Source organism: Thalassophryne amazonica, chromosome 7 (genome assembly GCF_902500255.1).
Source record: "Thalassophryne amazonica chromosome 7, fThaAma1.1, whole genome shotgun sequence".
NCBI classification, from domain to species: domain Eukaryota; kingdom Metazoa; phylum Chordata; class Actinopteri; order Batrachoidiformes; family Batrachoididae; genus Thalassophryne; species Thalassophryne amazonica.
Genome location: NC_047109.1, coordinates 1,762,829 through 1,776,260, shown reverse-complemented (window position 1 = coordinate 1,776,260; position 13,432 = coordinate 1,762,829). Strand labels below are relative to the sequence as shown.

Below are 13,432 nucleotides of genomic sequence, written 5' to 3'. Positions count from 1 at the left end.
ACATCAAAGAGTTTGATTTAAGTAAAAATTACTTTTGAATACTTTAAAGAATTCACCAACAGCTTGTGAATACATGTTGTAAATAATGTGACTGCAGTGACTCACTCACTCAGTGATACACTTCCAGGTATCGCATCCATATCTGGTACACGTTTTTTGGACTTGCGTCCTGCAGGACTTTACATGTCAATGTTCTGTGACCCCTGTGACCTTGTTAAAAGTAGGTCACACACTAAATTGAGACACAGAAATCTGACATCTGGAACGATGTTAATGTCATGTTGAGTTTGTATGTTTCAAAGGATTCAAGGATTCAAAAGAATTTTATTGTCATATGAACAAAGGAACATGTTCCCTGCACAATGAATTGTGTCTACTGCATTTAACCTATCCTAATTGCCAGTTAGGAGCAGAAGTCGCCATTAAGCGCCCGGGGACCAGCTCTAGATGTACATCCCTGCTTTAGGTCAACAGCAGGGCTGAACAAACCATGACCGACCCATAACAAACGACACACACATAGCACACAACACACATAAGCCGGCCCGGTACATAAACACATATAAGAAGCACACACGAGGTAAGGAAGAGAAAAAAACCCTCATAGCTGCTGCGTTAAGCCACAGCAATGAGGGAAAAAACTCCTATCAGCACAAAAAACAATAATCACACAGACAAACAAAGACGCAGGAAGACAACCGAGATTTGAAAGTCCAGTTTATCAGAACACCCGGAGGCAGCCTATTTGGCGCCATCAAACGGCCTTGTCTGACAATCCTGGAAGGGGGAGGGGCTCAGCCCTGAGCAGTCCACTGTCCACAGTCAACGTCAGAGCTGGAGAAGCTGAGGGGAGGGGGATGACCGGGGAGCGAGGCTTGAGTGTTAATCTTCTTGAGGTTTTTTATCGCAGCGGCCTTGAAGTGCAGCTGTGTTTGGAGAGGCCAAATGAATATCCAGATTAGCAGACACCTGAAAGATTCCACAGTTCTGAGAACAGAGTGGCTCTCAATACATCTGATTGTAGAAAGGAGATGTGGTCATTACTGATGGTCAAGGCGGTTTTCCAGAGCTGCAATCCTCCCGGAGATGGTTTCCAACGTGCGGTTAACACCCGCCGACTGCACAGTCACTGTCTTCCAATCGAATCAATCATGTGGGGCAGCCTGGACAGCCCAATCAATGCTGCTTCCACTTTCTTAATTTTCCAGTAAATCGGCGCTATGCCCGCGCCACACAGCAGAAAGCCGGTCACCCCCAAGCCAAATATATACATATCTTCGACATCCTCCACAGACAGCGTGTAAAGGCACATGACCTGCCATCTCCTCCACGAGTCCATCACGTAGCCCATCACATGCGTCCCGGCAGGACAGGTTGGGTCCTCCGCCCCCGAATGTCTTGTAGGAAAAAAGTGTCAATTGCATTCAGAGACCACTTTAACAAATTCATTTTTGTTGCTTTTCAGAAGAGCAAAACTGGAGCCTCACAGACAACATGCCACAGAAGCAGGAAAGATAGGGAGGGAGAGAGGAGAAATGCGTCCGTCTCGGTCGAAGGTTTCGCCAAAGACGTGAGGTCGTTGAGGTCACCAACACTCTTTAACCTGGTCTGAATGTTTCCATTGCAGAAGGGCTGTGGCTATCACTTGGACCTGCTGGTGGTGTCGGTGATGCTGGGCGTGTGCTCCATCATGGGCCTGCCCTGGTTTGTGGCAGCGACTGTGCTCTCCATTACCCATGTCAACAGTCTGAAGCTGGAGTCGGGGTCCGCAGCACCCGGTGATCAGCCAAAGTTCCTGGGCATCAGAGAACAGAGAGTCACCGGCTTCATGATCTTCGCCTTGATGGGCTCCTCGGTCTTCATGACCTCCATACTGAAGGTTAATACATATTACAGCCATCTCTGGAAGTACTGGAATACCACGGCCAGTTCTTTGGTTTTTGCTGTAACCAGCATCTTTTGAAAAGATGAATATTTGAAGATAGTTTAGAATGTTAGGGTTTGTTTCCAGGTCTTAAAGTCTGACATCGAACATAGAACCTTTTCCCCAGGAGGTGACTAGATTATCCAAAGTAACAGGAAACATCTCTCACATTTGATCCACTGGACACCTCTGACGTCTCTCTGCTAGAACCAGTGGTGTCATGTCAGCGAACCTTGACATTTGAACTTAACTTTGTGTGTCCGTACCCAAGTGCAGAGTCATCATATATGTTACGGGAAGAAAAAAGACGGGTTTATGATCCGCACAAGATAACTGTTTAAATTTTATTGTGGCCTAAATGTTTTTTATGATTTGTGTGTCTGCAGTTCGTCCCCATGCCCGTTCTGTACGGCGTCTTCCTCTACATGGGTGTGTCCGCACTCAGGGGCATCCAGGTCTGTCTCATGCCCTCACAGATTCTATTGAACTTTTGTTGTACAGTACTGACAGCAGTTTTAACAATCAGCAGATTATCCATTTAAAGTGCCGACAGAGTCACAGGGAGCATACTGAGTGACAGGGACCCGACAGAGTCACAGGGAGCAGACTGAGTGACAGGGACCCGACAGAGTCACAGGGAGCAGACTGAGTGACAGGGACCCGACAGAGTCACAGGGAGCATACTGAGTGACAGGGACCGGACAGAGTCACAGGGACCGGACAGAGTCACAGGGACCGGACAGAGTCACAGGGACCGGACAGAGTCACAGGGACCGGACAGAGTCACAGGGACCGGACAGAGTCACAGGGACCGGACAGAGTCACAGGGACCCGACAGAGTCACAGGGAGCCGACAGAGTCACAGGGAGCCGACAGAGTCACAGGGAGCCGACAGAGTCACAGGGAGCCGACAGAGTCACAGGGAGCCGACAGAGTCACAGGGAGCCGACTGAGCGACAGGGAGCCGACAGAGTCACAGGGAGCGGACTGAGCGACAGGGAGCCGACAGAGTCACAGGGAGCGGACTGAGCGACAGGGAGCGGACTGAGCGACAGGGAGCGGACTGAGCGACAGGGAGCGGACTGAGCGACAGGGAGCGGACTGAGCGACAGGGAGCGGACAGAGCGACAGGGAGCGGACAGAGCGACAGGGAGCGGACAGAGTCACAGGGAGCAGACTGAGGGACAGGGAGCCGACTGAGTGACACTGAGCAGTCACAGGGAGCAGACTGAGCGACCGAAACCCGACAGAGTCACAGGGAGCAGACTGAGAGACGGGGAGCCAACACAGTCATGTGGAGCGTACTAAGTGACGAGTGACTGAGCGACAGGGAGCCGACAGAGTCACAGGGAGCAGACTGAGCGACAGTGAGCCGACTGAGAGACAGGGAGCCAACACAAGTCACAGGGGGCGGACTGAGTCACAGGATGTAGACTAAGTTGATATCATGTTTACAGCCCAATCAATACAGATTTTCTTGGAGGCAGATACCGATATTAGGGAGTAAAATAAACTTACCAATATATCTGTCCATATACATCAAACAATAGTAGTGACTCCTACCATTTTCATTATCAAATCCTTATGAGAAGGAAATGTAACTGTGGATTGATGCTTTACCGTTTTAAAATGAACTTTATTATACATAACTGTAAACATGGATGAGATGGATGAGATTTATTGTCATTGTCATTACAAGTGCAACAACGAGATTACGTCCACACTCACATTTCCACAGACAAACAGCAATTTATCCACAATTATTACTTGTTTACCGTAATAATGGCACACATCAGAATTAAGACAGCACATGTACATTTGACATTTTTTATGTGCGCTAAACTTGAAACAGTCCGTTATCCAAATTGAGGTGATGTAAGTGTGTGGTAGCCGCTGCAACTGGAGTTGCGCCACCGCCAGCTTGGGGGAACAGGGACCTGCCACAGCTAAAACCGCGTAGCCCCCAGAGGGGAAAGGGGTGGCATGAGCGGTGGGCGGGATGGGGTGTGTGATGGGGGACAGGAGGTGAGGTAAAAGCGAAAAATGGTGCATGCTTTAGTCTTTGTCCATGTGTGTCTGTCTGTCCTTGTGTACTGGAGTAAGAAAGATAAGGAGGCAGCCAATCTTCCCAAGGCCATAGAAGTTCTTCTGGAGAATAAACAATGGGCATTTTATCCTTGACAGGCTGATAAATGTGCCGGGTTTGTGGTTGAGCAGTGAAAACACTTTTCTAGCCTCACATGAACAAACCAAATCCCAATTATGAAAAATTCCCCGGCCTCTGAAATCTTCTCCTGCAAGACATGCGTTTGCTCTGAGATGTTGTCCAATTTGCGTCTGAGTTCAAGGGTTAACGCAGTCTGAGAATGCATCGCCTTGCCCCAGTCATTAATTCATGACGGACAAGCGAGGGGTGTGATTTTGGCGGCAACTGTCTTGCCAATCTTCCGGTAGGTCAGGGCAGCAAATAAGCCAATAAGTACCAGCCCTCCTACTATGAATCCAAATATGAATAAATCCTCGACGTCCTCCACAGAGAAAGGCAGAAAGCATGCGACCCGCCAAGTCTCCCAGGCGTCGAGAACATAGCCCGCAGCGTAAGCTCCATCCGGGCACGCGGGGTCCCCCGGCCCTGATCTTCTTGTCAAAAAAAATGGTGTCAATAGTGTTCGAAGACCAGCTGACCAATTCCATGATTAATCCAATGCAGTTTGAAGAATTCACAGTCTGGTGAAGTGGGTCTTTGAAGGTTGGAGCAGAGATAGAGGAGAGATGCGACCGCCTTCGCCGGAATCCCAAGCTGTATAACCAGCTGTATAACCAGCCAGCAGCCAAAGTAGCTCACACTGTGTTCACTCAGATTGACAGTTGCTGTGTCGCATCGCTCAGACTTTGCATAAAATAGACTCCTCATCTGTTGTGGCCCCACTTATCTGGAGGTGTAGTGACCACTTGTCTCTTGTCGCAGTAGAACGCCCACTCTGATTGAAAATATCTCATGTAACTAATGTGACCAGGGGGTGATGGGGTCCCAGCCATGCATGCTTGACAGCATTGTAAACAGCTTTGCTGGACAAACTACGTAATGAGACGATTTCCAACTGTCAACCTACTTTTATTCTGTAAAATAAAAGTTTTTGTATTGGCAAAAATAATGTTGGTACTGATAAGTTTGTGAAAGGCTGATATGGAGTGATATCATTGGCCAATTGGTCGGGATGTTAGTCACATCGTTGTAAAGTTGAATCTATACATTGGTGTGTGTGCGTGTGTGTGTGTGTGCGCGTGTGCGCGTGCACTGAGCTTGCGGGAATGCAAAAGTTTTGACCTGAGTGAGCCGCGGACATCATACTTCTCAGTGTCTGGTTAATGTGAAACAGATCCACGGTTTATTAATCCTGGTGGTCGCAGTGCTGTTACGATACGCAACAAACTGTAAGTTCTTGAACAAAACAGTTCAAAGCAGGTCAACTTCACGAACAGGTGACATCAAAAACATGTTTGTCCTGATGCAGATGTTCGACCGCATCACGCTGTTTGGCATGCCAGCCAAACACCAGCCAGACCTGATCTACCTACGCTACGTCCCGCTGTGGAAGGTCCATATCTTCACCGTGGTCCAGCTGAGCTGCCTGATCCTCCTCTGGGTCATAAAGTTTTCACCCGCTGCCATCATCTTCCCCATTATGGTGAGACAGACTGGAAGCACTCAACGTGAACTTGAACGGACCACGACCGCTGACTTTGACAATATCCCGCTCTCTGTGCAGGTGCTGGCTCTGGTGTTCGTCCGGAAGCTTCTGGACTTCTGCTTCACCAAGAAAGAGCTGAGCTGGCTGGATGACCTGATTCCAGAGAGCAAGAAGAAGAAAGCTGACGACAAAAAGAAGAAGGAGGTGAGCAGCGAAAAATGTCTTTTAAAGACCTCCAGCTTCCATCAGCTCGCTGACTCAAGCTGTGTGTCCTTCAGGATGCTCAGCAGGTGATCGAGGAAGTGGATGAAGAACCAGCTTTTGGTAGAGGAACCATCATCAAGATCCCGATCAAAGGCCGCAAAGGATCGTAAGTTTGTTTGCACATACACTGACCCCTGTGGCTGGGTTTTGTCATTACATCAGGTGGTAATTCGCGTGTGTCGTGCAGCGTGGACCCCTCAGAGTTCAACATCACAGATGAAGTGGCCAAAAGTGGCATCTGGAAGTCAGTCTCCATGAAGACCGATGGCAGCAAAGGTCTGAAACGCAGCATCAGTTAAAAGAATCTCTCCTCGTGATCAGCCTGACGTCTTTAAAGAACGTCAAGATTCGCACGGGTTCTGTGTTTCCTGCATCTTTGAAGAGAAAACTTCAGTTAGTTAATCAGAAAAGTAAAAAAAAAAGTTATGCACAAAGACATTTTCACTGTTACTCACATGATGTGTCCATTAATCAATCAATCAATCAATTTTATTTATATAGCGCCAAATCACAACAAACAGTTGCCCCAAGGTGCTTTATATTGTAAGGCAAGGCCATACAATAATTACGTAAAAACCCCAACGGTCAAAACGACCCCCTGTGAGCAAGCACTTGGCTACAGTGGGAAGGAAAAACTCCCTTTTAACAGGAAGAAACCTCCAGCAGAACCAGGCTCAGGGAGGGGCAGTCTTCTGCTGGGACTGGTTTGGGCTGAGGGAGAGAACCAGGAAAAAGACATGCTGTGGAGGGGAGCAGAGATCAATCACTAATGATTAAATGCAGAGTGGTGCATACAGAGCAAAAAGAGAAAGAAACACTCAGTGCATCATGGGAACCCCCCAGCAGTCTAAGTCTATAGCAGCATAACTAAGGGATGGTTCAGGGTCACCTCATCCAGCCCTAACTATAAGCTTTAGCAAAAAGGAAAGTTTTAAGCCTAATCTTAAAAGTAGAGAGGGTGTCTGTCTCCCTGATCTGAATTGGGAGCTGGTTCCACAGGAGAGGAGCCTGAAAGCTGAAGGCTCTGCCTCACATTCTACTCTTACAAACCCTAGGAACTACAAGTAAGCCTGCAGTCTGAGAGCAAAGCGCTCTATTGGGGTGATATGGTACTATGAGGTCCCTAAGATAAGATGGGACCTGATTATTCAAAACCTTATAAGTAAGAAGAAGAATTTTAAATTCTATTCTAGAATTAACAGGAAGCCAATGAAGAGAGGCCAATATGGGTGATATATGCTCTCTCCTTCTAGTCCCCGTTAGTACTCTAGCTGCAGCATTTTGAATAACTGAAGGCTTTTCAGGGAACTTTTAGGACAACCTGATAATAATGAATTACAATAGTCCAGCCTAGAGGAAATAAATGCATGAATTAGTTTTTCAGCATCACTCTGAGACAAGACCTTTCTAATTTTAGAGATATTGCGTAAATGCAAAAAAGCAGTCCTACATATTTGTTTAATATGCGCATTGAATGACATATCCTGATCAAAAATGACTCCAAGATTTCTCACAGTATTACTAGAGGTCAGGGTAATGCCATCCAGAGTAAGGATCTGGTTAGACACCATGTTTCTAAGATTTGTGGGGCCAAGTACAATAACTTCAGTTTTATCTGAGTTTAAAAGCAGGAAATTAGAGGTCATCCATGTCTTTATGTCTGTAAGACAATCCTGCAGTTTAGCTAATTGGTGTGTGTCCTCTGGCTTCATGGATAGATAAAGCTGGGTATCATCTGCGTAACAATGAAAATTTAAGCAATGCCGTCTAATAATACTGTCAAAGTCAAAGTGTCTTTGTCTCCCTAAGGAAAAATTTGCCTTGGACAGAGTCTGCTACACAACAACACATCCAATACATAGCACCCATACATTAAAAACAACACAGTAAGTCAAAGGATAAAATATAAATACACAACATTATTAACATCCTTGTGCAAATTCCGCAATTCATACCCTTAAGCTGTCTTCCCTGAACTATCTGCAGATTTATGAGCTTCACTGATAATGGAATAAATGAATATTTATATCGATTATATTTACAAAGAGGAACCCTGTACCTCCTTCCTGAGTTAAGTAAAGTATATTCAGAGTGCAGAACATGAGACTCATCTGTTAAAATATTGTCAGCACATCTGAGAACTGCCTGTTCAAACAACTCTTGGGGAGTTACAGGTACCACCATACCCATGATTTTGCCAGCTATCTTAATCAGATTTAATATTACTACCTAAGGGAAGCATGTATAAAGTGAATAAAATTGGTCCTAGCACAGAACCTTGTGGAACTCCATAATTAACCTTAGTCTGTGAAGAAGATTCCCCATTTACATGAACAAATTGTAATCTATTAGATAAATATGATTCAAACCACCGCAGCGCAGTGCCTTTAATACCTATGGCATGCTCTAATCTCTGTAATAAAGTTTTATGGTCAACAGTATCAAAAGCAGCACTGAGGTCTAACAGAACAAGCACAGAGATGAGTCCAGTGTCTGAGGCCATAAGAAGATCATTTGTAACCTTCACTAATGCTGTTTCTGTACTATGATGAATTCTAAAACCTGACTGAAACTCTTCAAATAGACCATTCCTCTGCAGATGATCAGTTAGCTGTTTTACAACTACCCTTTCAAGAATTTTTGAGAGAAAAGGAAGGTTGGAGATTGGCCTATAATTAGCTAAGATAGCTGGGTCAAGTGATGGCTTTTTAAGTAATGGTTTAATTACTGCCACCTTAAAAGCCTGTGGTACATAGCCAACTAATAAAGATAGATTGATCATATTTAAGATCGAAGCATTAAATAATGGTAGGGCTTCCTTGAGCAGCCTGGTAGGAATGGGGTCTAATAGACATGTTGATGGTTTGGAGGAAGTAACTAATGAAAATAACTCAGACAGAACAATCGGAGAGAAAGAGTCTAACCAAATACCGGCATCACTGAAAGCAGCCAAAGATAACGATACATCTTTGGGATGGTTATGAGTAATTTTTTCTCTAATAGTTAAAATTTTATTTGCAAAGAAAGTCATGAAGTCATTACTAGTTAAAGTTAAAGGAATACTCGGTTCAATAGAGCTCTGACTCTTTGTCAGCCTGGCTACAATGCTGAAAAGAAACCTGGGGTTGTTCTTATTTTCTTAAATTAGTGATGAGTAGAAAGATGTCCTAGCTTTACGGAGGGCTTTTTTATAGAGCAACAGACTCTTTTTCCAGGCTAAGTGAAGATCTTCTAAATTAGTGAGACGCCATTTCCTCTCCAACTTACGGGTTATCTGCTTTAAGCTGTGAGTTTGTGAGTTATACCACGGAGTCAGGCACTTCTGATTTAAAGCTCTCTTTTTTAGTGGAGCTGCAGCATCCAACGTTGTCTTCAATGAGGATGTAAAACTATTGACGAGATACTCTATCTCACTTACAGAGTTTAGGTAGCTACTCTGCACTGTGTTGGTATATGGCATTAGAGAACATAAAGAAGGAATCATATCCTTAAACCTAGTTACAGTGCTTTCTGAAAGACTTCTAGTGTAATGAAACTTATTCCCCACTGCTGGGTAGTCCATCAGAGTAAATGTAAATGTTATTAAGAAATGATCAGACAGCAGGGAGTTTTCAGGGAATACTGTTAAGTCTTCAATTTCCATACCATAAGTCAGAATAAGATCTAAGATATGATTAAAGTGGTGGGTGGACTCATTTACATTTTGAGCAAAGCCAGTTGAGTCTAATAATAGATTAAATGCAGTGTTGAGGCTGTCATTCTCAGCATCTGTGTGGATGTTAAAATCGCCCACTATAATTATCTTATCTGAGCTAAGCACTAAGTCAGACAAAAGGTCTGAAAATTCACAGAGAAACTCACAGTAACGACCAGGTGGACGATAGATAATAACAAATAAAACTGGTTTTTGGGACTTCCAATTTGGATGGACAAGACTAACAGTCAAGCTTTCAAATGAATTAAAGCTCTGTCTGGGTTTTTGATTAATTAATAAGCTGGAATGGAAGATTGGTGCTAATCCTCCGCCTCGGCCCGTGCTACGAGCATTCTGGCAGTTAGTGTGACTCGGGGGTGTTGACTCATTTAAACTAACATATTCATCCTGCTGTAACCAGGTTTCTGTAAGACAGAATAAATCAATATGTTGATCAATTATTATATCATTTACCAACAGGGACTTAGAAGAGAGAGACCTAATGTTTAATAGACCACATTTAACTGTTTTAGTCTGTGGTGCAGTTGAAGGTGCTATATTATTTTTTCTTTTGAATTTTTATGCTTAAATAGATTTTTGCTGGTTATTGGTAGTCTGGGAGCAGGCACCGTCTCTACGGGGATGGGGTAATGAGGGGATGGCAGGGGGAGAGAAGCTGCAGAGAGGTGTGTAAGACTACAACTCTGCTTCCTGGTCCCAACCCTGGATAGTCACGGTTTGGAGGATTTAAGAAAATTGGCCAGATTTCTAGAAATGAGAGCTGCTCCATCCAAAGTGGGATGGATGCCGTCTCTCCTAACAAGACCAGGTTTTCCCCAGAAGCTTTGCCAATTATCTATGAAGCCCACCTCATTTTTTGGACACCACTCAGACAGCCAGCAATTCAAGGAGAACATGCGGCTAAACATGTCACTCCCGGTCCGATTGGGGAGGGGCTCAGAGAAAACTACAGAGTCCGACATTGTTTTTGCAAAGTTACACACCGATTCAATGTTAATTTTAGTGACCTCCGATTGGCGTAACCGGGTGTCATTACTGCCGACGTGAATTACAATCTTACCAAATTTACGTTTAGCCTTAGCCAGCAGTTTCAAATTTCCTTCAATGTCGCCTGCTCTGGCGCCCGGAAGACAATTGATTATGGTTGCTGGTGTCGCTAACTTCACATTTCTCAAAACAGAGTCGCCAATAACCAGAGTTTGATCCTCGGCGGGTGTGTTGTCGAGTGGGGAAAAACGGTTAGAAATGTGAACGGGTTGGCGGTGTACACGGGGCTTCTGTTTAGGGCTACGCTTCCTCCTCACAGTCACCCAGTCGGCCTGCTTTCCCGGCTGCTCAGGATCTGCCAGAGGGAAACTAACGGCGGCTAAGCTACCTTGGTCCGCACCGACTACAGGGGCCTGGCTAGCTGTAGAATTTTCCACGGTGCGGAGCCGAGTCTCCAATTCGCCCAGCCTGGCCTCCAAAGCTACAAATAAGATACACTTATTACAAGTACCATTACTGCTAAAGGAGGCTGAGGAATAACTAAACATTTCACACCCAGAGCAGAAAAGTGCGGGAGAGACAGGAGAAGCCGCCATGCTAAACCGGCTAAGAGCTAGTAGCTGCGCTAAGCTAGCGGATTCCTAAAAACACACAAAGTGAATAATGTGTAAATAATTTAGAGTTGATTCAGCAGAGGGAGTGCTTTAGTTAAGGCACGTGAAGATTACACTGTGAAACAAATCGTTATCTAGGTAACTAGATCAATTTAACTGCGCAGATTAAACATCTAACAGATACAGCAAAACACCGCTGTGCTCCGGAACAGGAAGTGATACAATACCGCAGTGAGAGCCAACCACCAGTAGAGGCCATTAGTGGACAGCTGGTCAGAGTTAGCTCATGAGTAACAGTTAAGTTGTTTTTTTTACGTGGTTACTTAGGGAATAACCCCCTTGTGTCTGATGATTTGCAGACGTTCATGCTGGTTATACGGTCGCAAATTGAGCTTTACCGGCGACACGTAAGTGGAGCCAGTGAAAAGAATTTTTATGGCGAGGCGTTAGCGGAGCCATAAAATGGCTATTTGCAAATGTATAATCGCATGAACGTCCACAATCATCAGACACAAGGAGGTTATTCCCATTCTAATAGAATTCCATCATTTGCACGGTTTATTTTTCTGTAGATAATTCTGTTGGCAAGGCATACCATCAAGCCAAGGTAGCATCGCTCCAGCAGCGGTCATGACGCGGAGTAATCCATCAAACGTAAAAATCCATCAAATGTGAAACGGTAATTCTGTATCAGAATCCACATCAATACTTTACTCGTAGCTTAAATTCACCCATTTCAGCAGCGGCAGTACGTGACTTTCTCTCACCCTCTGCTAAAAGCTGTAACAGCTAGCTCCTGCTTTCAAAAAGCAGAAGAGCACTTTTTGTTCTCTGGAAGTCCAAACTCACAGCAGGAGGAAGTTTTAATTTGATCCAGTGCGCTGATTTGAGGTGTAGGTGTGTGTGTGTGTGTGTGTGTGTAGGTGTGTGTGTGTGTGTGTGAGGGTGAGTGCATGTACGTGCACTGCTGTACGTCACCTTGTTGTTCGCGCTGCATATGAGGTCTGTTAGAAAAGTAACGGACCTTTTTATGTTTTTTTTTCAAAAACCATATGGATTTGAATCACGTATGATTGCATCAGACAAGCTTGAACCTTCGTGCGCATGCGTGAGTTTTTTCATGCCCGTCGGTTGCGTCATTTGCTTGTGAGCATACTTTGTGTGAGCAGTGGTCCACCCCTCTCATCGGATTTTTATTGCGAATAAATGTCTGAACGATTTGGAGCTTTGCTGCGTCAAATTTTTTCCAGAAACTGTGAGAGACCTCCAGGTGGAGATGGCTTTCAGCGATGGTTTTATGGGGATTACACAGATTAAGGAGTGCTCCAGCCGGTTTAAAGACCGCCCACAGCGTCTGAGAGCGCGCCGCGCTCCGAACGCCAATCGACAGGCTGACACCCCACTGAAACAACCAGATCATTTCCAACGTGAAGGCTTTGTTGATCCGGGAAGTCGTCTGACTTTCACAAAAAAGGCAGAAGGCGTGGACATCAGTACTTTTTCGGCACATTCCACTGTTACATGAGTTTTTTTCATGGAAAGAGAAGCGGAGGATTGCGCCACCGTGCCGCTCATGGCGCGGGACAAAACCACCTCCGTGTTGGTCTCACAGGACGGCTTTCAGACGGCTTCCGGTTGCTTTTCAGTCGTGACTATCAGAGAAATTGAGCATGAGCTGGACATGCCCCAACATGTCCTGTGAGGCTTCATCACGGCGTTGCTTTGCGCCATGCTGCTGCACCGTAACGCGCGGAATTCCTCCGCTCCTCTTTCCATGACAGAAACTCCTGTAACAGTGGAATGTGCCGCAAAACTGCTATGTCCAGCTCTCTTGCTATTTCTGTGGTAGTCACACGATGTCCCGGGTCAACACAGCCTTCAGTTTAGAAATGATCTGGTCGATCCAGCCTGTCGATGGCCGCGCGGTGCGCCGCTGTTGTGGGCCGTCTTTAAAAAGGTTTTAACAGTCCTTAATCCACATGACGCCGACAGAATCTTCACTGATATCCATCTGAATATTTCGAATGGTTTCCAACTGGCTGTCTCGAACAGTTTCTGAAAAAAATTTCATGGAGCAAAGCGGCAGTCTCTGAGCCATTTCTCAGACAAAAGAAATCCGAAGAGAGGGGTGGACCAGTGCTCACTCAAAGCCTGCCCACAGGCGAATGATGTAACCGACAGGCGTGAAAAAACTTACACATGTGCACGAAGGTTCAAGCTTGGCTGATGCAATCAC

General features: G+C 45.4%; 1 protein-coding gene across 4 annotated transcripts in view; it reads left to right on the top strand.

Annotated features, from left to right (window-relative positions):
* The window catches only part of LOC117513554 (sodium bicarbonate cotransporter 3-like), a 170,913-nt gene that overhangs the window by 155,416 nt on the left and 2,065 nt on the right, over nt 1-13,432 (top strand). For 2 of the 4 annotated variants that reach the window (XM_034173714.1, XM_034173713.1), the window contains exons 19-24: nt 1,628-1,879; nt 2,311-2,379; nt 5,440-5,613; nt 5,695-5,820; nt 5,895-5,986; nt 6,068-6,156. In XM_034173714.1, coding sequence (XP_034029605.1) covers nt 1,628-1,879; nt 2,311-2,379; nt 5,440-5,613; nt 5,695-5,820; nt 5,895-5,986; nt 6,068-6,156 — 802 coding nt within the window. Of the gene's footprint in view, nt 1-1,627; nt 1,880-2,310; nt 2,380-5,439; nt 5,614-5,694; nt 5,821-5,894; nt 5,987-6,067; nt 6,176-13,432 lie in introns of all 4 variants that reach the window. The other 2 variants (XM_034173712.1, XM_034173715.1) reach the window with 2 other exon arrangements.